We start from the raw sequence: 25,268 nt of genomic DNA, 5'->3' as shown, positions 1-25,268 counted from the left end.
CTAAAAGCTAGACACCCCAGCACTGTTTATACGTTTTTTCATCTACAAGCCCCCTTTAAGTTAGCATCCCTAGAAGTGGTCCAAGACCATAAAAAATGGCCTAAATAAATCAGGAAGCCTATTTAAATATTTCACATAATTAACACACGTGTGTATAGCTTCACGTTAAGACCCTGGGAGACTAACACATCCTCAGTCCACACACAGTCTTAGAAAATAGCATCTCACATGCACAGGGCTCTGAGTAGGCATTCATCTTCCACTGCTTCCATTCTACAAGGCTGTACTTCAGTACCTGAAGCTCTGAAACCACGCTGCTGGATAAGTAATCAGTTCCCAACCAGAGAACTGCAAATTGCCTGGGAGGCGTGGGAAAGACCTCCTGCTTGCTTTTTGCAAGTGGGATGAATTTTTCTGGAGGTGGCAATGGCAGGGAAGGCAAAGTGTTGTGCTCCCCACAATCAGCTCGTCTTCAGTGGTTTTTATGCTTCACTGCTCCTATGAGGCATTGCAGAAAAAGAGCCCTTTGTAGCAGACTGAACACTGCTCCTACTCTCTGGTCTTGCAGCATCAGGATCCATTGGCTGTAAGACAGGAAACCATGCTTCCCCAAGAACCCCAAGGGTCACCTATCACATACCAGGAACAGTTCTTTCACAAGGCTTTTCTTTAAGGCCCTTTGCAACTTCCCTTGCAGAGGTTCTCCCTGGCACCATCCAGTGGCAAACAGGGCTCTCTCACCCCAGCAACCTTTTTAGAAGAGAGCCCACCAATCAAAACCTTATTTAGCCCTGACAGTGGGAGGACTGGTGGGTAGCAAAACATCACAGGTACAGAGTTTTGTGACAAACAGTGCTGGTCAGTAGCTAGAAGTGTCTGTTCTGATTGAAAGTGTAACATCTAGGCACATGGCAACAAAATTTCCCAGCACTCAAATTGATATTAGAGATCCTGGGATGATCTATTGGGCAAGACTAACACTTGGGAAATTAGACACACACTGGCAGCAGTAATTGGAAAGAAACAGGTCTCCGATGGATGAATTTGTCAATTAAGGTTTATAAATGAGGGGTCTTGTAAGGACAGACTCCTGGGAGTCGTGGAAATTCATGCATTACTGTATGAACGCACTGCATCTCTGCCAGACTGAAAGCATTCAGAAGGAAGGGAAAAAACAGCTTCCACAGAATCCACCCCAAACCAGCACCCCTCGGCCTACCCAAAAATCAAATCCTGCATAGAGGCCCACAGTTCCCTCAGATCTCTTCAAGGTGACAACCTGAAAAACAACCAGCTGCTCAGCCAGCCTGACCCAACCCCAAAACCCAACCTAAAGCCCTGCCATCAGCGCGGGGTGGCAGCCCTCCCCTCTCCCCCAGTTTAAGTCTTTGCAGTCTGACTGCTGCAACGCAGCCACACAAGCAAAGAGGCTTCTGAACTCCCTGCTCATCTCCCACGTTGCCTCTTTTAAGCATCCCTCCACACACATTAACATACCCCTATTTATACATGCTCCTCTGCAACCACAGCCCTTCTGCAAAGAAAGTTCTCAGCTTCTCAGATAGATAGAAAGGTAACTGGCAGGAGTGGCCTACAAAGAGCCCTGTGAAGATGATGTTGTACAAGACCAGACCCACAAAGTCCTGTCGGGACTCGAAAGGACCACCAGCAGTTTCTTGATGTTATTACACAAGGAGGAGCAATATTCCTGTACAACATACAGCAGAGGGCAGCCCAGGATGTAAAGCTGCTTTTGAATAGTCCCATAGCCCAGTATACAGTCTCAGACAGACAAACAGCTTGCCAGCAACTAATAAAGAGAAAGTGAGAACCTTCTTCATCCATAATGCCATACTGGAAGCCCAAATGTATGCTTCAGGTTCTGTTTGGCAGAGAAGGAACCTGTGGAGCTTGCAGTCACAGCAGGAGAGTCAAGAAAGCACTGTGATACAGATCAATGGGCTTTCAGTCTAGCCTGTGAGCTATGGAAACTCAATACCACTAGAGGTCATTCTGACTAAATCAAGATTAACCTCACATCTGCTCGTTATCCGGGCTCAAGAGACCCTCTTCTCAGCACAGCTTACTAAAAACAGATGCAAAAAGGCACAACAAAAGAGTAACTCCGTTCCATACACTTGGTGTCTTTGCTAATCATCTTGTTACACGATCTGTTTACTCCATATCAACTCCCAACAGTGCTCCTTCCAATAAACTGGGATGTATAGGTGGCATTAAACATGACACTGCTGAACAGCAGATAAGTGGTATGTCTACACAGCCCATGAAAACACAGGAGCAGAACAGCCACACCTTGGAAGCTGTCATCCAGAGCAGCACAGTGACAAAGCAGAACAGGAGGAAGAAGTGCTACAAGGAATTAAAAACCCAATAGCACCTATAAGAGAACTGAGAGAAGATGACACCAACCAAACTGGAGTCTTGTGGCTAGCACAGATTGACAAGGAAACGATCCCACAGGTTGTGAGCTATCCTAGAAGGTCAAGGATCAGAAGTGTTCAGAAAAAGAAAGGCTGTTCCATTCAAATATTAAAAGACCAGTAAGGCTTATGATGGATTTCCCCTTATGCTTTTCTGCTAACATTTACACTTCTGAGGAAAACCAAGAAGCACAGTGATAAAAGCCAGAAGGGGACTACAAAACAAGTTACAAAACAAGGTGTGCAGCCATGAACAGATTTGGTTCTGCTTTGAGCTGCTGCCATCTCGTGGCCTTGTTCTCCATCACCAGAGCTTGGAGTGTGCAATGTTCTCCTGGCAGTCATCGAATGCAATTCACAAGTGTCAGAGCACAGGATGAGGATAAAGGAAACGTGGTGGTCCTCTGAAGGATTTCAGAGTGTCTTCAGCCATCAGTAGACACATAGGAGACCAATCTCTCACCTCCTGCAGCCAGCCTCTAGCTTTATATTCATCCAGGCCTGGTTCTGCTGAGCTTCTCACAAGGAAATGCTGAGCGCTGAAGACAAAGTGTTTGTCGTGGGACATATATGGGAAGCAGAGAGGGTTTATCTACAGAGGAAACTTCAGCAGAACCACAAGCAACAAAAGGCAGCTCACAGCAATTTAGATCCGCCTGCAAAATGAGATTAAGGTCTCCATCCACCAAACTTCTGCAGTGTAACCACCTGGTAACTGAAGCACGTCCTCATACGTGCTATTGGCCCATCACTGCCCATGGAAAGAAAGACATCAGCTGAAACACAGTAAGCCACCAACCCATCTAGTACCTTGTCATATGTACTCATAGCCACCTAGATGCAATTAGAAAGCTGAATTCACCCAGGAGAAACTGCAGAGGTACCACAGTGAGACCACAGAAGCAGCTGGAGAACTCCTGTACTGCATTCAGGTGCTGGTCCTTTAATCACAGATAAAGCTCCATCCAGAAGCATATCCTGTACATCCTCAAGGAACAAAGGTCAGATCCTAACAACAATAAGCCCAGTTAAGGAGAAATGCACCCTGGCTACACACCCTCAGCATTTGAACAGAATCCACAGCAACGCCCTCAAAACCCCCACCCCCTTTTTGGAATGATATCATGGCAATAAGTTACCAGTTCTAAAAATGCAGAGAAAAATAGTTCTGACAAGGTCACTTCCAGCTTCACATTGGACACCTTTACAATGAGGGTGATGTGAGAGACAGAAGCATGCATCCTGATCTCCACACAATTACAAGGCAATCAGCAAGCCACGGATGGAGTTGTTATTCAGCACAGCACCCAGCTTGAATAGATAGTGCTTACTCACGTGCTACAGGCAGCCAATTACAAAGTCACACCAAACCCTTCTCAAAGACTATTTTTCAACATGAGGAATTTTCAACTCCTGCTCAAAATCATCATTTTTCAGAACAGAAGCAAGTGTGGATTTCCTGTCTAAAACCCATTCTGCTCCACTGAATGCCTAATGTGCCCATTTCCACAAGTCATCAAAAGAAGAGAAGCATTTATATTAATAAAGCCATGAATGAGTTTAGGTAAGTTGCAATGAATGAGATGCACCATTTGCAGAGGAATGTGCCACGAGGATAGATGTATCTATACCACTCTTAACTGATCTTTCTTTTTGATATCTGACACTTTTGCTTTTTTAAACTAAATGGGAACTTTCAGGCCCTGTAATCAGCTTAGATGGCATATTAAGTCAGCAGCTATAGGAGTCCAAAAGCTGACAAAAATCTCTCTGTATGCACCCTTAAAAGCAAGAATCCTCTTGAAGCCTGCAGATCTGAAAACACACCACAGGCCTCTCCTCTTTATCACCATCACCCCTGCATTCTCCTGATGTGGACACAGCCTCAGGATGAGCAGGTAAGTGTGACACAATGCAGGTTCTGTGACCCTGTAGGGTTTCAGCCAAGGTAGAGCTGCAAAGGCTTTTCCATCCCAGCTCATCTTTGTTACCCAGACAGAGCTCATAAGTTTAAATTGATCATGTTTTATTAGGCATCTCTGTGCTACTGTGGTGGCTTATTTCACAAATGGAGCATGAACTACTCTTTGGTATCTCTACCCTTCTCTCCATTCATTTCAGTCAGTATTAATGTGCTTTTAAAATAGATACTGGTTCTCTCCTAACAGCCTATGGTTTACTTACCAAAACAGATCACTCTACAGAGATCAAAACGCAGAAAGGGCAAACAAAGCTTATTTATTCCTCCTGAAGTACTGCATCTATTCAAGCCTAAGCTCCTCAATTCACATTCACAAGGCTAGAATCAGCAGAAGAAAATCAGAGAGCTGGAAACCAGGCTAAGAGAAGTAGGTTATATCCCTGCTCACAGTACACTCCATCACTGCAGCGAACTAGTGAAGGTCAGGGGCCAGTATTTAAGTGGAACTAAAGCAGCCCAACCAAGTACCTTCAGAGGCTGTAAGGCACTCTCAACATCCCACTTATAAAAAGCAGGTGTTCTCCTTGTGCCTCAAAATTACTCAGGCAGAGGGAACAACTCCAAGTAGTCATGAGTATGCACACAGAAGCCTAGCATAATAAATTCAAGGAGGGAAGAAAAGGGAACAGCTTGGAAAAGAGACTGCAGCAATAGGTGCTTCTATCTTCTGGTTGGCACCAATGCTCCCTGATTTACGCCTGTAAAAGCCAGGTACTTTCAGTTTTAGCACCACTAAAAAGCCATAGGAAATGTACTCACAGCCTTCACTCCCTGCTAAAGGGTCGGTACCTCACCACCCACCCTTGACTTATTCAGGGCTGCCCAACGATAGCTACCCCAGGGCAGCAATTTGCTTTATGTGGTTTGATTCATGTGCCATAGAATATGTTGTTATATCCATAATAACCACGTAACATGACATCTTTCAGAATAGGTCCATCAGATCTGTGCTCTGTAAGAGCTCAAAAAGAAAAAACCCACTATATTTTGATTAGAAAGTAACAGTGACATATGACAGAAGGTCCATTTCCACATCAAGCATCTGTGAAAACACAATTTAGTGGGTAAGTTACCCTGTGAAATTCTTGGTCTTGACCTCTACCTCTGCTCTGACAACTCATTCAAACTGTATGAAAAACACAATCAATTTCCTTCCCTCATTACAGGCTGGGAGATTTATCTGCATTAGTGAGTGAATTCATCCGCCCTGCCTCAGAAGGCAATGGCTACAAGCTGTAGCCATGGTAGGAACATCAGAAAAAGTATTTCTCACCCTGCTCTTCTGAGTCATCAGACCATAAGTTAAACTTTTGCTGCAGCACTTAAGATAGACAAAAAGGGCAAAAGCCCAAACGGGCATCTCCTATTTTCTCAAGCAGAAAGCATTCCCTAATCAATGCATTCCTCACGACGCATCAACTGCAATTAGAAGCCTTCACATTCCTGATTGCCTGTCTGTTTCCAATTCAGGCAGAGCACTGCCAGGATATGTACATTACCATAGGATTCGAGTCTGCAATCAGGTCACGCAGAGAATCCAGAAATCCCTGGTCCTCCACCATCTGGGCATTGATGTCATGCAGCTTCGCCACGCAGACAGCTGCAGTCTTACGAACATAAGGGTCTTCATCCTTCAGACACTTGCGAAGAGGCTCACACAAGTACTCTGTGATCTTGTCCACCCTGATACATCCCATGGTGCGGACGGCCAGAGCACGGATGAGAGGGTTTGGATCCTCACAATCCTTCAAAGGGAAAGAACACACAGTCATCAATTCTGCGACAATCATCGCTAATATCTTCCCCGCAGCCAGAATCACGCCGTCCTTATTTCAAACAAAAGGCATCCTCTTGGATTACGTGTTCAAAAAGGCAATTAATTCAGATTGATGATAAAAGGTAGAACAGATTCACAGAAATGTTCTATACCATCACAGAACGTTTTCAGGCTATGATAGTTTCCAAAACAGTAACGCTGTGATCTGCTTCCCTTAGTTCTCCCCAGACAAAGCTTCCCTCATCACGGCCAAACCTAAAACACAGCTATGCTGGAAAGGAACCTCTCACCATCCAAAGGCTAGCCACAGGCTGCTTGCAGGCAAAATACAGTTTCCAGTCTAAAGGAACCAAAGAATATAATGGCAGAAGTAACCAGTTACACAACGTGACAGCTATCCAGCGATATATATAACTGTGACAGTTATATTTCTCACAGGCCAACAGGTCTAGACACAAGCAGTACAGGAAGAACCAAAAGGTGACACCAGAGGTGTTTTTCTGATGAGATGATTATACTTCAAAGCCACATAATTTATCCACACAATCATTCTAAAAATTCAGTAGGTTTTAAAGCTGAACTCTTCATCTACTCCCCCACTCTATCTACGTCTCTGAGCAACCCTGTTCCGCAGTCAGGTTATAACAGGATGGATGCAAAATGATCTACAAGAAGCACTTTGCACACTTATCTTTCACTGTTTTCACATCCTACAGCTGAAACACACCTGAGCACATCCACTTCAAAGTGACATCTCTCACCAGAGCACTCACCACTTCAAACTGTGAACTGCATGTGAATCACTGAGCTAAGGTATACAAGTGCCAACATTTTCACTATACTAATGCCTGTCCCTCAGCTTGCCAAAAAGGACATCAGACATTTCTACATTTCTCTGCCTGGAAAAGCAAAGCACTGGGAAACGTTGGCTATATTTGTTAGTCTGTTCTAACTGCATTACACTTCAGAGATGACAGACAACAAAATTCTTTCCAAGAGCCTGTACGTGGAGACAGGGACATCATCCTGGGCAGAACAGAGCTGCTCTCAGCCTTGCTCTTCTCACCTCTTCCAGCATCACACACCACACGAGAAACTCACAATATGATCACATTCCCTGGTTTCTGGGATTTTGTAATGCGTTAGGAGGAGTCTCAAACTTTTTCTAAGTGCCAGGTTTTAACTTACATAACATGGGACTGAAATAACACTTCCTAGATAAGGAGAGGCAACTTGACAACAGAATTAAAAGCAACACTGCAATCACACTTATTTTCCACTGGACTGTCTCTCATTTTCACCAGAGAACAGATTTCCACAAGGCACACTGCTGAGGCATTCAAAGAACTAGGTATATGTACGACAGAGCTACTACAAAGGCTGGAAGATGAAAAATAAATGTTCTGTTACCAGTGACAGAAGGTGGCCTGTAACGATGCTTAGCAAAATGATAAAAGCAGCTTTTCCTGGAGCTTGCTCTCTCATAACCACTTTCAGGACATGTAAGTCATCTCCTCTGCAGTAAGTAGAGGCAGCAAGACAGGAACAGGACCCAGATCTGCTGGACTCAGCCTGCAAACTCTTTATTTCCTGCTCCTCTATACACACAACTTCAAACCAGAGACTCCAGTACAAAAGCAGAGGTAGACAACGGCTCAGAAAGACTGGTGGACAAAGAAACATGGTGGCAATCTCTCTGCTGGGCCATTTTCATGGGAACAAGTTACCTTCACAAAGCTGTTGACAGCCATAATGGCCATGTCTGGCTGGCTTTTGGCGTAGTTCATCAGGTACAGATACACCAGCTTCTTCAACTCCAGGTTGTCAGTCTGCATGCAGTTCACAACATCAGGAAAGAGAGAGCTGGACAGATAAGAGTGAAACAAGAATTGAGAAAAAGCAGTGAGATTACTGGATACACAAAGGGATAGTGACAATATCAAAGAAGCCAAGAAAATTGGAGTTCAATTCTAATTGTTGTGCAGTCTAATGACAGGTCACTTCGATACGATGGGAAAGGTGTTACGACAAAGGTGTGATGACAGAAGGACCAGCACAATAGAAAGATGCTACAAAGGAAGGGAAGAAAATTGCTCACCTGTATCAGAAGATTCTAGCAGGGGAAGGCTTCACCAAGGAGGAATCTCCACAAAGAGAGCCTTCCCCAGTGCCAATCAACCCTTACATGAGGTCTAACAGAAGTGCAGCCTGGCTCTACTCCTTCCAGTCTCACAGCTGAACTTCCTTCACCTGTGCTCCCAGGGCTGACCAGGTCTTTTCCCCAGGTGCTCAATCAGTAGTTCAGGCCGTGAGCCAGCAGTCCCCATACACCTTCCTAATCAGTTTGCAATCAGTTTTGTAACACTTTAATCACTTAATCACACCTGGAACAGGTAAAAATTCATGCAATTTCTTTAAAGAATTTAAATTGGAGAGTTCAACCAATAAGAAACTTCACCATATCAGGCCTGGAAATTAACCAACAACTAAAACAGATGCTTAAAAATGTTGTGGTAGTGTAGGGCACTTACAAAGAACCTGCCAAATTTCAGCCTTGCAAAACCTTAGGAGATTAAACACTGATAAGCTGAGTGTCACCCAAATATCAAGCATCAATCTCTAAACAGCCCTGCACAGGAAAGCAGAAAACTACACAAGGATATCCACAGCTTTCCAGTATGCTGTAAAGATCTAAAGCTGAAGGTCAAGCACTGTGGGCAAAAACATTACTTTTTCTCCCTTACAGTTTGTGTGTTTCTCCATTCTATGATGAAGTCATGATTCTAAATTTGCCACCTTTTCTCAATTTCCGTGGCAACAGATCCTACTGTCACGAATCCAGGACTACTGCGACTTTACAGCAGATTCCAGTAGTGAGGGAAGCCAGAAAAAGCGTTCAGCTCAAGCAAGTCTCTCTGGTTATTTCAAAAAGGGAGAGAAGCACTGAATCAGCACATCAGATGGTAAATGCCCATGCTGGGGTTCGGACCAGATGATATTTAGAGTTCTCTTCCAACCGAAACCATTCTATGATTCTACACCTTTTAGCCACCATGATGAAATCTCAAGGGTCCTCTTTTAAAAACACTCATTTTAAAGTGTGTTGTAAATTTATGCTATGACAACTAATGATAGAGGAGTGTGCCCAGCACACCCAAGGGAGGCCCAGAGGAATCAGAAGTGCTGTAAGTGGAAGAAATTTGCTTTTACCTGACATCCTTCCCCACAGTCATGGCTGCAATAACCTTCTTCACAGCTTCTTTCCTTTTCTCCTTCTTTTCATTATTGAGTTCAGCCTTCAGTTCAAAAATCTCTCCTGGGAGAAAACAGAAAGGATTGAGCTTTCTTGGAGAAGAAAAAGGTCTGGCTTTAGGGGCAGCATGAAAGTGACTTGTTATTCTTCTGGCCTGTTATTCCACTAAAACCAGTGCAGCAGCGCATAGAAATAGTCAGATTTTATGGAAAACACTGTCCAAGCAGCAGCAAAGTTGCAACATTCAGAGTGATATGGGCAATGCCTTGCTACCAGAAAGCAGTTAACAAGAATCACACTGCATGTTGCAGCTCTGCCATTTCCAGAGCATCAAATCACATCCCTGTAGTACCTGTTTCTCAGAGGCAACCATTATATAACTAAGATGAAAAGATGTCTGGTGACACCAGACTCCCACTAACAAAAGCAACAACAGCTTCTGCAGTCAACATAGCAGCCTTTTCCACAATAAGAATTTCTCCACATAGTGCTGGAAAGTCAGTTCAGGCTGGATCACAAGAACAGCAAAGCAAGTTTGCAAAGTACAGAAGGAGCTTATCAGGCCTCCTCCAGACACAGCAAGAGCTGCGGGAGGGATAAGGCTCCTTGGTGACAGACAACTCCCCAGGAAGGAGCAGCATGACACCAGAAACCAAAGGCTGAGAAGGACACCCTCCTTACAAACACCAAAACGTCTTCGATAAAACACATCCTGTCCCCTAACTCTCAATTCTTACCCACTGATACCACTTTGTCAGAGCAGCAGTTTCCATTGAGAAGATGACTAACACGGACTTCAAGAAGAAAAGAGCTTCCCGCTCTGAAGAACAGTGCAGTGACCACTGCCTCCAGTCCAAGGAAGCAAAGTGGGCATGGCTCACACAGCTGATGCCCCAAGCGGTGCTCAGCCAGCAGCAGCTCGCTCACCACAGCTCGGTACAGCTTGGCCTCCTGCAGCCATCTCAGACACACTTGGCTGACACTTTAGGACTGAACTTACAGGCAGAGCTGCTCCTCACAAAGGAGCAAACTGCATTTGCTTAATTTATGTTTCATTAAGCTTCAGAACGAGCTCATAAATAGATCGACGCTGTCGATTTTTCACTGGCAAGCATTCATTAGAAACATTCAGCCATCCTGAAAAGGAGAGATTGATATGAACCATTTTCTACATCTCCGGGAGAGGCGATGAGCAACATCAGGCTTAAATCACAGCCAGCAAGAGCTAGGATAAACAGTGCTTTGTTTGAGAACTAGTTCAGGGAAAAAAAGAAATCTGTCTGGGGTTGTTCCAGCAAAGCAAGAGGTAAATGGGTAAAACAGCCACAGCCTTCAGCTGCTGCTGTTTCTCCTGAGGAGAGGTGACCACAGCACATAGGGTAAAGCCAAGGGAACGTCAAAAGCAGCACATGGAAAACAGATGTATTTCACTGCAGGTTTGGAGGATGCAGCAGTGGGAAACCCCATTACCTTTGTGTCAGCTTAAGGCAGAGAAGTATGCACCCATGTTAAATATTAATCTTTCTCAATCACCATAATCCTGTGATGCCCAACTGAGCAACCATCCTCAGTCCTGAACTTGTTAGCACATAACTAAATCATTGGTTTTGATCATAACTGCACTCAAATCCTAACGTGTCATTCTCTGGTGCTCAAAAAAGCATCAATATGGGTCAGTTAACACACTACAGATCTGTCTCTTACATCAGTTTTGTCTTTTGTCACCATGTGACCTACTTCTGAAGTTTTTCCCTGGACGATTAAGATGGGAAACAGGGACAGAGCTAAAGGAAAAGCACGAGTTCTTCTGCATGCAGTTAAAAAAGCCATATAAAAGCAGCCCCCCGCCACCTCCAATCCACCATGCCCACATAACACCAACCTTTTTTATTGGTCGTGAAGTATTTGGAGTCCGTCATGGCTCCAGTTCCTTAAGACACCTGAAAAGAATAATATAAGAATCAGACAGGACGGGGAGCTGACAACAGGCTGAAAAGAAAAGCCTCTACCTTCCAGCTCTCTCAAGCTTGAAATTGTTATCTTTCTCTGCCAAGATCTCCCACCTCTGACACTCATGTGAGGCTATTATTTCAGTGCTGTGCATGTCTGTGAACCAGACTTAAAAATGCTGCTGGGCCAGCAAGTGCTTCACAGAGAGCGGTCCCACCAGCACTTCCCTGCTCCTCAGAACCAAATTAGCAATACGTTACATTACAGGGATCGCCCAAACATATGTGCAGATCCATCATTTCATTCCTGCAATTGCCAGCTCTGGGACAAACACGGCTCAAACAGTTCTCAAGTACAGGCTGACAAACAAGCAGAGGAGTGGGCAGATCTACTGTTTTTGATGAAACAGTCTGCATGGGTGCTAAGAATCCATGACCCTAGAAACAACCAAAACATGCTTTCTCCTATTCACCCCCCATCCTTTTCTACCTATTGTTCAATTCCTCTCCTCTTAAATGTACCTCTATGACCTTAAATGTGACCAGCAAAGCCAGCAAGTAATTTTTCTCCTAAACACAGCCTGTCTGCTTCCATAGTGTTCACATAGTGCTGGCTCAGCACCAGGACAAGCCCAAGACCCTGCCCAGCCCTGCAACCAGCTCGCTGTTTCTTAACACTTTCCTTCCTCATCCGTTAACCAATCCCATCACCACCAGCATCTTCTTTTTTCCCCACCCACAACGGCCATCACCCTTAACATGCCACACAGCACAGTGAGGCAGAGCAGTCATTACCTCGTCCAAGCAGATAAACAACCTGCTGCCCCATCTCGATACCTCTTGTAACCACAAACCCAGCCCAGGCTCAGCAACCCTGTTGCTGACACAGTCCCTGTGACTGCAGCCCAACTCTAAAGAGCACTTAAGTGTTTTTCCTCTACAAGGGCACTTGGCAGGATGCCACACAGAATGCACTGAGCATCACCATGCTGTTCTTGGTTGCATTATATGTGGATCTGTCAACCTGGGGCACATCTCTCAGCTGAGCTGGTCCAACGTTGCCTTAACAGTGATCAAAAGAGCAGATTATAGAGAAAATCCAGGAGGAGAAAAAAAACCAACACACCACCACCACATACATCATCCCAGTTATATAAAGCTACACACAGGAAAAAACCCTCACTGGATTTTGATACTGACCTTTAAATCCCAAAGCAGGACATTCAGCTGTTTTTTTTTCTGACCTCAGATCACATTTGGTAACACGAAGAATGACAAAACCACTCGGGCCCAGATAAGGCCAAGCACAGCACCTGCCTTCATCACCTGCCTTCACCACCTCCGTTCAAACAGACAGAAATCAGACTCAGCTCAATAAGCAGCAAACTGCCACGCTCAAGAAAAACAGCTCTCTTACAGCAGAGAACACAGATTTTGTGCCTCATCTACGGCAGAGCTGCTTCACACGTTGTTAAGAGACAGCTTGCTAGCAGTGCTGAGTCTGTCTCATATACCAAGGCAACTCCACATGGTTTACAGCAAATCTCAGCTGAAGGCCAAATCAAAACAGCCCAGCATTACAAATAGCCATGTTTTTAAATAACTCAAGAAAATGCCAGCTCCTTGTACACAAACCTAAATCTGGAAAGACTAAAGAACGTACAACAATGTCACAAATAGCAATGTATTTTTAGGGAAAATCTAAAGCTGGTCACCCTTTCCTTACTAGATCCATGTCCAACCGCCATCTGCTAAAGCAGAAACAGCTACAAGGTGTTTGAGCTGCAAGAGGCCCCTGTTCCTACCCCTGCGCCAACAAGAAGAGACACAGAGGAACTTCTCCAGAAGTTCTGGCAATGCTTAATGCTGCACACACCAGTGCGACATTTAAACATGACAGACCAGTGAAAAACAAACCGGCAGCACAGGGGCAGCACTGACTGAGCACTCTGCCCATCTGGCACCAATCTCTGTGGGCAGCAGGAACCCAGTCCTCACACCCAGCACCTCCCACGGCTCTCCCAATGTCCTCCAGCTGCAGGAGCAGCCCTAGACCTCCCAGTAGTTCTCTCTGCTAATTCCCATTCCTGCTTCCTTCCCAGTTCCACAGCCTCGACCCCTGCCAAGTGCCCCCAGGACTCATCAGTCCCTTCAAGGTCCCTCGCAGTACCTTAGCCTCCCAGGCCTCCTGCCCAGCTCTGCTGTGACCCTCACCTGCTCCCAGTGCCCCACCTGTGATCACAACCCAATCCCAGTGTCTCCCAGTGCCACCACTCCCTCCTAGTAACACCTCCCAACATTTCCTCCCCACTCCATCCAAACACGCCCTCCCAGCATCCCTCCAGCGCCCCCGGCCTCTCCCCAAACCCCTTTCCAGTGTCTCATCAGTGCCCCCACGCACTCCCAGTACCCCACCAGTAACACCCTCATCTGCTCCCAGCTGCCCCCAGCACCCCACCAGCGATCACTCCCCCAACCCAGTACCTTAACCCAGAACCCGGTTCTCACATCCCCTCCCAGCACCTCACCAGTGCCTCTCGCCCTCTCCCCAACCCCCTTCCCAGGGCCTCACCGCTGCCTCCCAATTCCCAACTCCTCCCAGTACCCCCTCCAGCCTCTCCCCACGTCCCGGCACCACTCACGCTGGGACGGACGAACGGACGGAGACACCGCTGCGGGGCAGGGGCGGGGGCGGTGGCAGAACCGGAACCGGAAGCGAAGGGAGCAGCCAGGAGGACTCGCGAGGAGCGAGAAGAAAACTCCCCCCGCCTAGAGCGGCCGCGCCCCTCCACCATAGAAGGGCGAGGGAAGGAGGCGGAGCGCCGCCCGCTCGGCTTCCGCAACGGAGTAGGAGTCGCAGCTCCCCCTTGCGGCGGAGCGGGGCGAGCGGCATGGCGGAGCTGGGCGCCCACCTGACGGCCGAGGCGGCCGGTGATGACCGGCCCTCCATCTTCGAGGCGGTGGCTCAGGACAGCCTGATGGCGGCCGTGAAGCCCGCCCTGCTGCACCTGGTCAAGGTAAGGGCTTGAAGGAGGGAGCTCAGGGCAGGAAACCCACCGGGCCTCACCTCCGCTGCCTCTCAGCACAGCTGCCCACCCTTGGGGGAGTCCGACCCTGCAGGTGTTCCAGAACCAGGGAGATGTGGCACTGCGGGCTGTGGTCAGTGGGCACGGTGGGCTGGGGTTGGACTTGGGGACCTGAAATGCCTCTTACAACCTTAGTGATTCTGTGATTCTCATAAGCTACCAGAGCAGTTTGGCGTAACTCACAGCACAACCAGATCCATCCCTGCTGTGTCTCTTTCATTGCAGGTGCTTGCTGAGTCTAATCCAGGCCGGTACGGCCTCCTCTGGCGCAGGTTCGATGAGATCTACGTCCTTCTGGATTTTCTGCTCCAGCAGCACTACCTGGCCAGGTGCAGTGCCTCCTTTTCTGAGAACTTTTATAGCTTAAAGAGGATACCGACAGGAGATTGCAAACAGCAACCTTTGGCCACTGCTGGCCTGCCGAAGCAGCAGCACTGGAAGTCTCTCCTGTTGCTGATTCTCGTTCCTTACCTAAAAGGAAAGCTAGAGAAGCTTGTGTCCAGCCTTAGGGAAGAGGATGAGTACTCCATCCATCCTCCATCATCCTCCTGGAAGCGTTTTTACCGAGCCTTTCTAGCCGCCTACCCCTTTGTAAACATGGCCTGGGAGGGCTGGTTTCTGATCCAGCAGTTGTGCTACATCCTCGGGAAGGCTCAGCATCATTCCCCCTTGCTGCGACTGGCTGGCGTTCGCCTGGTGAGACTGACTGCAGAGGATATCCAGGCCCTGGAGAAGAAACTGCCTGTAGCAGCCTCGAGTCAAACACACAGGTATGTCAGCAGTTGCATTCCAGAGTGTTACTGACCTTCAAGATTAAGCTTCCTTCTCTCAAAACATGCTCCAGAAGGAATATAAGTAGTGAAAATATGGAAACAGGTAGCAGGGATTAGCTTCACAGGACTTAGTGGTAATGAAATTGTTTTGTTTTTTTTTTACATTCCAACCTCCATCCTGTTCTGTTGTTACCTACATGTTTCTAACAAGGAAAGTTGACTGCAGCAATTCTGCTAAAAGGATGGAAACTGAGCTACTAGATTTCTGTGAGCTGCAACTAAGACAAATGGATGCTTGATGTTCTGTAAAACAGTGATCCGTGAGTGAAACGATCTGTGGTCCCAGCCCCTTCAATCCAAACTCTTCTAATTTAGTTGGCGCAGGACCTGAAGCTTTCTTAGTGTACAAAGATCTGAGAAAAACATCCTAGCAGATACTTTGTTACCAACACCAGACGCCCTGATGTCACCGCTTAGTGTTAAGCTGCATAAAGCAGTGCTTTTCTCCCCAGCTCTGTTAGTTTGCAGATGCACTAATGCACAGTGCTAATTACTTCTCCGTTTCTTCTCTCCCTCCTGCAGCATTAAAACACAAGTGCAGTCAGCAGTGAGGAAGGCTTTGGGTGGCATCGCCTTCTCGCTGTCCACCGGCCTGTCTGTATGCGTGTTCTTCCTGCAGTTCCTGGACTGGTGGTACTCCTCTGAAAACCAAGAAACTATCAAATCTCTGACAGCGCTCCCTACTCCTCCACCCCCTGTGCATCTCGACCAGGGGGTGGGCTCAGCTCTCTTACCCAAACTGAAGACAGTGTGCCCTCTGTGCCGCAAAGCCCGAGTCAACGCCACAGCGCTGTCCACGTCCGGCTTTGTGTTTTGCTACCGTTGTGTGTATAATTATGTGAAGACTCACCAGCGCTGCCCAGTCACTGGCTACGCCACGGAGCTCCAGCACCTCGTCAAACTGTACTCTCCTGAGAGCTGAAAGAGCTGCGCTGCGCTTCAGAGATCTCTGAGGACAGCGGCTGGGCGTTCAGGGCGGTGCTGCACTGCGGGCAGCTGGACGCCGCTCTGTGACTCCCTCAAAGGGGAGAAAGTAACGATGAAAGGGGCTCAAGGTTCGAGCTGCTCGTGGAGGTCTGCTCCTAAGCACCTCTGAATGACGTCCTTCATTCCCACCAACGGTTCTAAATTAAAACCTCTGACTCTTTATAGAAATAAGAGTTGAAATGTAAGCAGGGATAGAAGAGGGAAGATACCTTTTCTCCACAAGGGAGAGAAATGACAAACCAACTTAAAGCAGCAGCTGTGCCAATTAATTAGTTGTTAAATAAGTCTCTGATTCTGTTGTTACCTGCTTTTATAAAGCAAAATTCTTTCTTGATCGAGAATCCAAATAAATTTTTGACGATTGGAAAAAGCTTGCTGGCAGTTCATCTTTGCAGATGAGGGGTGTGGGTACAAGATAAGTGTTTCATGTGCTGGGAATCTTTAATGCCTAGGTTTGAATTAACTATTACTTTGACGTTTTAAGACATTTTTGGATGCCCTGTCCCTGGAGGTGTTCAAGGCCAGGTTAGTGGGGGCCCTGGGCAGCCTGGTCTGGTATTAAATGGGAGGTTGGTGGCCCTGCCCATGGTGGGGCGTTGGAGATTCATGATCCTTGAGGTCCCTTCCAACCCGGGCCATTCTGTGATTCTGTGACGTGAAGCAAAACTTGCTGCACAAATTACGTGGGCAAATTCTGTACCATCCTTCCTGCACAGAATCACCCACATGTGAGCCTCCCAGGTCTGAACAGCTCTAATTACTCTTCTGAATGTTAAACAGCTCTTTAATGCCTATCTGACTAACGGGCATTAAGCCCACAGCAGTGACAGGCTAGCAGTTACCTGGTAGATGTTTAACAATCCTGCAGGTTGCTGAAGAATACCAACCTGACTTTGACTGCTTCTGACTGGCCTGTCCTTAACAGACAAATTAATATCTGTTCAGGTTTCTTGCTTTAAAACAAAGCTGTGAAACTAACGAGAATTACATAAATATTACATTTATCTGCTTTTCCACTGTGTTGTAATTGCCATAAGGTCTAACGACAGACGAGAAATCTATTTGTAAAGGACCACCAGCTTTATTAAACCAACCTTGGAGTTTACATATTAACTGAGGTCTATGGTCACAACCAAAGTATCCTCAGTGCATGGTATTATTAATACAATTACATCAACATTAGCAGCGACACTGGAGTTGCACAGCACGTCGTTGTCAGAATTTGACTTTGCAAATCTTTTTTAGAACACCCAGCAAAGCTAAGCCACGTTCTGAGCAAATCCAGACAAAGAAAGAAAAAAAAAAAGCACTAACAATTGAGTTGCCTTCCATTCTTCCTCATCAGAAACAACGTGATTTGTCCTCAGAAGGGAATCACTGTAACTGTACTCCTGGATACATCCCCCATAGAAGCTTCCTTTTCCACAAGCAGAGAGAAACGAACATAAAGCTGGCACCAAAACCTGGAAGAGAATAAAAAACTGCATTACAGTGGCCCCATATCTTTTCTTGTACTTGTTTGATTAGCTCAGCCTCTTCTCCTCCCTGAAAGGGCTGCACTTCATCCCTCTGCAGTCCCATGGATTCAGACCAGTACAGCCCATCACTAATTCCTAACCACTGAATCAGGCGTCAGTGAAAAGTTACAAAAAGTGTTTTCAAAAATAGAAATTAAAACCCCCTCAGCACCTACCAGGCATTCTGAGTGTCACTTTTTCTGGGTACCTCAATAGGTACCTAAGAACCCAGGTAATCTTTTAGAGGGGTCTCATGACATCAGAGAAGTCATTTGAAACTTTGTCAGGTTTCAATTATCTTTCTGATAATCAACATTATAATTATCTTTCTGAAAATCAACACGTAATAAAAACCATCTCCAATGAACAGCCCAGGGGAATCCTACATTAGGCATATTCTTTCTCTAATAGCTGCATTAACAATAATACCTGCAGCATCCTCAGCCCTACCAGAAGAGAAGCAGCTGAATGACTTCTTCACCTGCTCCTCTCCATCTCACACCCAACAGACAGCATGAGAGCAGAGCACCAGAGCCACTCCTGACAACAGAGCTCACAACTAGAAATGCTGTTTCGCTGCATTAGTGCTAACAATCACTAGATGATAACAACTGCTGATGAGTGCTTTACCAGAAAAAGTGTCAAACTCCATTTTACAGAGTCTACATTGCATTTACAAGTGCAGAGGATACAGAGGCTGTAGCACCTGGAGGTCCGAAAGCCAGGCCACACGTAGGAGAAAAGCCAAGAAACCTCTCTCACTGCAAGCTCTGTACTAAATGATATTGCAGCAAGATACACAAACCCAAACAGCTATTTGCACAACCCAGTTTTCAAATCAGTATTTTTTCTACTGCTAAAAAAAAAAAAACCTATGATTTTTTTTCCTATTTTTTTGGATTTCAAGCAGCAGCAAAGTTGTTTGCTCTAGAAGAGTTTAGCCTAAATAAGCTCAGAGAGAAGATTACGTGATCATGCCCTGGTCAGAGCAAAGACTAAAAGTCTCAGCAATACCAGTTCAGAGAATACTTCACTCATCATTGCTTTGAGCAAATCTGTTTCCATTCAACGAGAAATCTGCTCCCAGATCAGAAAATAGCACAGAAAAAGTTCTAGTTCCAGATGCTTGTTTGCTTCTAGAAAAGAAGAAAGAAAGAAAAACAAACAAAAACAAAACACCACCATGTCAGTCCAAGGCTGGACTGAAGACCTAAGGAAGGGGTTGTGGCTGACACAGGAAGCACAAATTACATCTCCCCACGTATGTGCTCCCCCCATAAATGGAAGGGTGGACCCAGAAGTAGCACATATTGGAGCTAGCTAGAGAAAGGAGAATATCCTTTGGACTTTGACTGCTGTTTGAGAAGGAGTGCTGCACAGCCAGAGAGCCCCTCCACTAGCTGGGTGAGTTGACTTTTCCTTCTGTATATAACTGTAGGTCTACCTGCTTATACTCAACGCAAATAAATAACTGTTATTTAATAAATAAATAACCCAAAGTTATTTATACTCAACTCCCTGACAGAGCAGTGCTGTAGAGGTGGTACCTGGTGCCATCAGTGTGCTGGCTTTCACTGCTTCATAGAGATTGTGCGTTCAGCTGCATGTGTGACAAAGCCGAATGAGAAATGGAGAAGGAAAAGCTCTCCATTTCTTCTTCCTGAACACTGCTGCTCAACCAGCATGTATCTCCTGCTGCACACAAAGACCCCTTTTATTGCTGCGCCTTTTACTGCTGCTCCCTTGGTTTCAAACTTAAAACTCCACCTCGCACACAGGAGTGCAACAGGTAGAAGGAGCTGGCTTATGTGTTACTCATCCACAGGAGCAGCATTTTCTGTCTCCTTAGCAGTGCTTGCTGTTACAGCTAAGAGGCTAAAGCACGCTTTGCATGTAAGATACAGTAACCATAAGCTGAGGTGCCAGGAAGGCCCAGCACCAGGCAGAGGAAAACCCTGCCACAGAACCCGGCAGCAGCCCTCCAAGGGCCCCCAGGCCTATCTTAACCCGACCCCCTCCTCAAGCCACCCATCTCCTCCACGCACTCATCCCTGCCAGCCAGGCCCTGGTCCCATCCCCTGAGTCCCCAATCGCCTACCGACGCCTCGCGCCCCTCTGCAGCCCGCCCGCCCTTCCCCCGCTCCTCAGAGTCCGGCCTGCTCCCCTCAGCGCCCCGCTCACCGAGACGCGACGCGGCCAAGAACTCACCACTTCGTCCCGCCCCCTCCCCGGCTCCATCCAATGGCAACACGCGGTTCTACTGACTCAGGAGCTCGCCAATAGGAAGGCGAGGCGCTGGTGCGAGCTTTTCCCGCCTTGCGTGGTTGAGGAGCGGGCCCAGCTTGTGAGGCATAGTGGCTTTTTCGTTCGAAATGGGAGCGATGAGCTTCTGTATTCCTGTGAATAAAAACAGGGAACTAACAACAGCTAAAAATACAAATCATCCCATCAGCTCAACAGAAAGTGCTTTTAAAGGAAAAGTCTGACCATGATTTGATACAATAGTTAAACTAACAGTTGCTCGCTTGTGATTTCTTCCAGTATCTAAAGGGGCTGTGAGAAAGGAGATGGGCTCTTAGAGTCTGTGTGATGGGACAAGGGGAAATGGCTTCCAGATAACAGAGAGGAGGCTGAGACTGGATGTAAGGGAAGAGAGAGATGGTGGTCTGTGGATTTCAGGCACGCTCTCTGTTTTGGAAGCGGTAGGTAAGTGCTGTGCAGTGGGTGCTGCTGCTCTGGGCTGTTGCAGGCTGCTGTACTCAGAATAGGGGAGGTGGCGTGGAGGAAGCACAAAAACTCCCAGAAACCAAAGGTTGGGACCCATTTGGGGGAACAAATTATTACAATTCGTTTAATCTCTCATCTCTGTATTTGCTGTTTGGAGAGTAGCTGCTGCTAAGGTAATGTTTTTTTGGGGGGAGCATCTGGAAGTGCGATGTTTTGACATAAATGGTAAGCAGTTTTTTTTAACAATTGTTCCAGGCCCAAAATGGCTCTTGAGGACCATCAGCTGCAGCCGCAGCCGCTGGTGTGGGTTGATGAAGCAACACAGTACCCTGAACTAGTTTTGTGTGTTGGAAAAATAACCTTCGGTGAGAAAGCAAGAAAAAAGATGCCGAAAAATTCGAAACAAGATCAGAAACACATCCTTGCCTCTGCAGTGTGTGCCTTGCTAAACTGTGGAGGAGGTGTGGTAAAAGCAGAGATAGAAAATGAAAACTACGACTTACAGAGAGATGATATTGGGCTGGATTTACAAGACATTTTTCGTTCTCTTCTTTTATTTCCGGATTCGACAAAATACCTGGACTTTAAACAGCAGGATAACAACCTTTTGATTTTTATTAAAACATGGAACAGCGAAAAGATATCCTCAATCTCTAGCTCTGCAAAGCCACGTATCTGTAGCCTCAGTACTGGGTTGTACACAAGAAATGGTGCTTCTCTTTCCCACGTGATCCCTGCTGAAGCTTTGCTTTTCCTTGAAGATAAGCAAAATAAAGCTAGGGCAGAATATAGCACAGGAGCTGCTGATGAAGACATGCATATTGTAAATAACACTGTTGCTGAATTGTTTAATAGGGACCAACTGCAGTGTGGAGAGACATTGAATTTCACAGAGTCAGGGAACATAGAATTTAAGCATTTTTCCACTGAAAAGTTTTTCACTCGTGTTAAAGAGATATTACCTCAGTACATCTCTGGATTTGCAAATGCACATGGCGGGTATTTGTGGATTGGTGTGGATGATAACAGGGTCGTACAGGGATTCAAAAGTGATGATGAGGGCCTCAAAAAATTAAGAAACCTAATTGATTATGTTTATCAGGAAAAATTAACCACCTTCCATTTCTGCAAAAGTGGATGTGAACATCAGATAAGGTGTGAATACAAAATCTTCGAAGTGTATAATGAGGCTGTAGAGCACTATGGCTATGTCTGTGCTGTGAAGGTTGAACCATTTACTTGTGTAGTGTTTGCAGAAGATCCGCAGTCATGGCTGTTCGACGGAGGCACTATCAGGAGACTGAAAGGAAATGAATGGGCTGCGTGGATGACCTCTGCTGATCCAGGTCCATAAGACTCAGAGTAATCCACTCCTGATTTTGGTATTTCCTTTGGTTTTCTGTAGGTTGGATTCGGTCCAAACTGTCTTGGTCCTCCTGCCTTTTAGGGTCTTTCTCCAGTGTGGCTACCAGCTTGGCAGGCAGAAAGGTGTAGACAGAGATTGTTCATTGGCCAGTTCTTGGGCAATGAAAGGAATATCACTAATAGAGCTAGAGATCACAACAGTAGTTAGAGATAAGAAGACCAAGAATAACTCTATGATCCGTAACTGGAGTCTATTCACTGCTAATCAGCTGTTGTCCACTCCTTCTCTTTATTTATCACATTTGTTATTTTAAATAAGAATAAAAGGTTTAAAACCAGCATGAGGATGGTTTGTACACCTTGCACTAAGGGGCAGCAACAGCTCATGCTATAGTATGTTTTCATTTCTCTTTTCCAGATCTATCACAACTTTCTGAGAACTTTAAGCTGGAGCTCAGTGTGACAGGGGGGCCACCCTGTGCCAAGTCAGTTTACTCACACCGGGGCCTTAACAGCCTGGATGATCTCTGTGAGCAACTGTTTCCAGGTAGGTATACGCATTGCTTTCACTGACTGATAGGTCTAAAGATGAATCCCAAGGATGTGATCAAGGAGTTTGAAGAAAGTATTTAAACAGGTGAGGGAGATGGAAATGGTTTGCAGATCTGATGGCAACACTGCGTCCAAAGGTTGGTGCCCCTTCCCCAAGGACTGATATCTCCCAGATATTAACATGTGTATATGATGGAGCTCTGCTAGCTGAACATCTCTGGGGACAGAGCATGGCTGTGCCAATTTTTCACAGTCTACTGAGAAGTGGGAAAGATAGTAGGGTAAGTTACTTGGAATCAGCCCAAAATATGTAAAAAGACAGGGCCTGGAAGAGAGCAGAATTTCTGTGGCACTGCAAGATCAGCCAAGTGTCCAGGGGCTTTTCTATTGAGCTGTTTGTTAATTTGTCTGCTAGGCTGGTTTACCTAAGCATGGCAGGAATAAGGTGGCCCTGTGCTGGCATCTTTAGTAAAAGAACTGTGACCTGGGTAGGAAATGTAAATACTGCATCATCAGATAACTCAGCATTAAAAAAAAACCATAAATCTAGAAACACATGAAAAGGGCTTTCAGGCAGCTAGGATCAGTATTTGTGGTCTTCGACCAGTATGAATCTTCTCAGCGTCATTTTAGAGGGCTGGATTTTTATACTTTATATTAACACCAACTATTTCTTGTGCTCTGCATTGATAGTGAAATCCCACAGCCTAATACATACTCCAGAAAAACTCAGTAAAGATCTCTTCCAAGAGCACCCGGGGCTGAAGAGTTTAATGGATGAACAGTTGAAGGATGTTTCTGAAAGAGTTGTGATATTTTCCAGAAGCTGGGCTGTTGAGGTTGGCCTGTCAGAAAACCAAGACATAATCTGTGACGCTCTCCTCGTAGCCAACGGCAGGCCACCTATCCTCTATACAGTAGGTAAACATCTCTCTGAGGGTTTATTTCACTACTCACGACGCACAGCCTGGAGGCTGAAGGAGAAATTAGTCAACACTGGAGGTTATACTCACAAATTTTGTGTAATACCAAAGCTACTGACTTTGCCTCCCAGCTCTAACTATAGAGAAGAATGGGATCTGAATGTTCAAAAACTGTATCCTGAAAACTACACCTCAATCGACAGCGTCAGCTTGAAAAACCTCTTGCATTCTCTCATCATAGTTTTGCTGAATTTCAAATCTTTCTTGAGTGACTCTGTTGGCTTTGAGATTTTGAACCTCTTGACCATTGAACAATTCCAGCTACTGTCAGAAAATCTCCACAAAACTAAGAAGCTGTATGTTTATGGTCTACCAGGAACAGGAAAAACTATTGTGGCCCTCAAACTCATAGAGAAAATAAGAAATATGTTTAAATGCAAACAACAGGAGGTTCTTTACATTTGTGAGAACAAACCTCTGAAAGATTTTGTGAGGTAAGTCTTTACTCCTGTTATTTTTTCAATATGTTCTTTGACCAACACTTTTTGAAATAGCTGAGCACTGGTTAGATTTGGTGTGCCAGGTGTCCATCACCATTGCAGTTTTCAAAATGTGTGTTTGGAATGTATTTTTAGTAAGGTTCATTTTTTTTCTCTTGACATCCCTAATATCTACTGATAAATGTGATTAAAATACCACGGGCATTATTTTGTTCTGATCGAGTATAACTTGTAGTTTACCATGCACAGAGACTGTTTTAAATCCACTTGCATTTCTTCTGTAGAAAGAAGAACATCTGCCAAGCTGTGACAAGAGTAACCTTTTTGAAGAACGATTATAGTTACGTGAAGCACATAATAATTGATGAAGCACAGAATTTCCGAGATGAGGATGGTGATTGGTATGGAAAGGCATTGGCTTTGACTTCACCAGAGCACTCTGAGCCTGGATTTCTGTGGATTTTCTTGGACTACTTGCAGACAACTCACTGCTTCTCCACTGGTCTTCCACCACCAAAACAGCATGATCCTGTGGAGATGCTAAACAAGGTGGTTCGTAATGCTAGCAGTATCTATTACAAGCTAAAGGACATAATGGAAGAGATTGTAGAGAATCCTGCCATCGGTAATCTGCAAGCACGTTTACGGAGGTTGGTACGTACAGCCACATGTGCTCATGGTGTCCAAGGCAACTTTGAAATAGTACGTAACAAAAAATGCTATGAAATAGTGGAGTATGTGGCAAAGCATTGTCATCATTATCTTAGAAGTGGTTACTCTGAGAAAGATATAGCTATTCTGTGCTACAACTCTGACGTAGTAATGATGTACAGTGAAATACTGAGAGAAGCATTGAGGAAATCAAAAATATTACCAAGACAAATGGGTGAAGGGCCTGAGGAGTGCACCGTTCTAGACAGCTTCCGTCGTTTCGCTGGCTTAGAAAGAAAGATTGTGTTTGCTATTATTCCTTGTCCCCTGCCCTACCATCATGAGGTTTTAAATAATATATTAGTATCTGTAGCATCCAGGGCTAATTTAAACATGCACTTGTTATATGACCATTGGTACGATGAAAAAGCTCACTGTAGTACTGCTCTGATGGAAATCTACTGGATAGCTCGGGAACCCAAAATTGTAATCTTAATCTTAGTTATCTTTGATATGTTCCTGAGGAAGTACTTTCTTAGGTACACAGAAAAAGCTCACTGTAGTACCAGTAGTACTGCTTGCATACAAATCTGGAGACATTGGCAATTCAGAACTTTTTGCTTTTTTTTATTCAACCTTTGGCACCTTTGGCACAAGACTGTAAGGAAGTACAATAAGTCTGTAAGGAAGTACAAGAAGACTGTAAGGAATTACAAGAAGACTGTA

At 45.5% G+C, this 25,268-nt stretch overlaps 3 protein-coding genes and 1 non-coding gene across 5 annotated transcripts in view; 2 read left to right on the top strand and 2 right to left on the bottom strand.

Annotated features, from left to right (window-relative positions):
• AP2B1 (adaptor related protein complex 2 subunit beta 1) overlaps positions 1 to 14,188 on the bottom strand; it is a 64,569-nt gene extending 50,381 nt beyond the window's left edge. Inside the window, exons 1-5 of one of the 2 annotated variants that reach the window (XM_042829948.1) lie at positions 14,044 to 14,188; positions 11,335 to 11,392; positions 9,410 to 9,515; positions 7,927 to 8,062; positions 5,922 to 6,167 (exon numbers count right to left, since the gene is read on the bottom strand). In XM_042829948.1, coding sequence (XP_042685882.1) covers positions 5,922 to 6,167; positions 7,927 to 8,062; positions 9,410 to 9,515; positions 11,335 to 11,371 — 525 coding nt within the window. In that variant the 5' untranslated portion in view covers positions 11,372 to 11,392; positions 14,044 to 14,188. The remainder of the gene's footprint in view (positions 1 to 5,921; positions 6,168 to 7,926; positions 8,063 to 9,409; positions 9,516 to 11,334; positions 11,393 to 14,043) is intronic. The other variant, XM_042829949.1, reaches the window with a different exon arrangement.
• An 89-nt stretch (positions 14,189 to 14,277) lies between these two features.
• On the top strand, positions 14,278 to 16,677 carry PEX12 (peroxisomal biogenesis factor 12). The gene is made up of 3 exons (XM_042829950.1): positions 14,278 to 14,418; positions 14,713 to 15,257; positions 15,843 to 16,677. Exons 1-3 carry the CDS (start codon positions 14,293 to 14,295, stop codon positions 16,240 to 16,242), a joined length of 1,071 nt encoding a protein of 356 aa, XP_042685884.1. The 5' UTR covers positions 14,278 to 14,292; the 3' UTR covers positions 16,243 to 16,677.
• Positions 16,678 to 18,772: 2,095 nt separating this feature from the next.
• LOC122166609 lies at positions 18,773 to 18,870 on the bottom strand. The gene has a single exon (XR_006170845.1). It is a non-coding gene; the product is annotated as a Z30 small nucleolar RNA (small nucleolar RNA).
• Positions 18,871 to 19,011: 141 nt separating this feature from the next.
• LOC122166554 (schlafen family member 5-like) overlaps positions 19,012 to 25,268 on the top strand; it is a 7,049-nt gene continuing 792 nt past the window's right edge. Inside the window, exons 1-6 of the mRNA XM_042830400.1 lie at positions 19,012 to 19,228; positions 20,366 to 20,526; positions 20,807 to 21,897; positions 22,335 to 22,463; positions 23,162 to 23,885; positions 24,176 to 25,265. Coding sequence (XP_042686334.1) covers positions 20,483 to 20,526; positions 20,807 to 21,897; positions 22,335 to 22,463; positions 23,162 to 23,885; positions 24,176 to 25,265 — 3,078 coding nt within the window. The 5' untranslated portion in view covers positions 19,012 to 19,228; positions 20,366 to 20,482. The remainder of the gene's footprint in view (positions 19,229 to 20,365; positions 20,527 to 20,806; positions 21,898 to 22,334; positions 22,464 to 23,161; positions 23,886 to 24,175; positions 25,266 to 25,268) is intronic.

The sequence above is a fragment of the Centrocercus urophasianus genome, unplaced genomic scaffold, assembly GCF_019232065.1.
Source record: "Centrocercus urophasianus isolate 14NV4802_14NV808 unplaced genomic scaffold, USGS_Curo_1.0 seq_33, whole genome shotgun sequence".
Lineage (NCBI taxonomy): Eukaryota > Metazoa > Chordata > Aves > Galliformes > Phasianidae > Centrocercus > Centrocercus urophasianus.
This window is presented reverse-complemented; position numbering and strand designations above follow the sequence as displayed.

Bases quoted from the DNA above. Each gene is read 5' to 3' on its own strand.
- PEX12 (XM_042829950.1), top strand. From the start codon at position 14,293: ATGGCGGAGCTGGGCGCCCACCTGACGGCCGAGGCGGCCGGTGATGAC. The intron at 14,419-14,712 runs GTAAGGGCTTGA...CTTTCATTGCAG, and splicing joins CCCTGCTGCACCTGGTCAAG to GTGCTTGCTGAGTCTAATCC. The intron at 15,258-15,842 runs GTATGTCAGCAG...TCCCTCCTGCAG, and splicing joins GCCTCGAGTCAAACACACAG to CATTAAAACACAAGTGCAGT.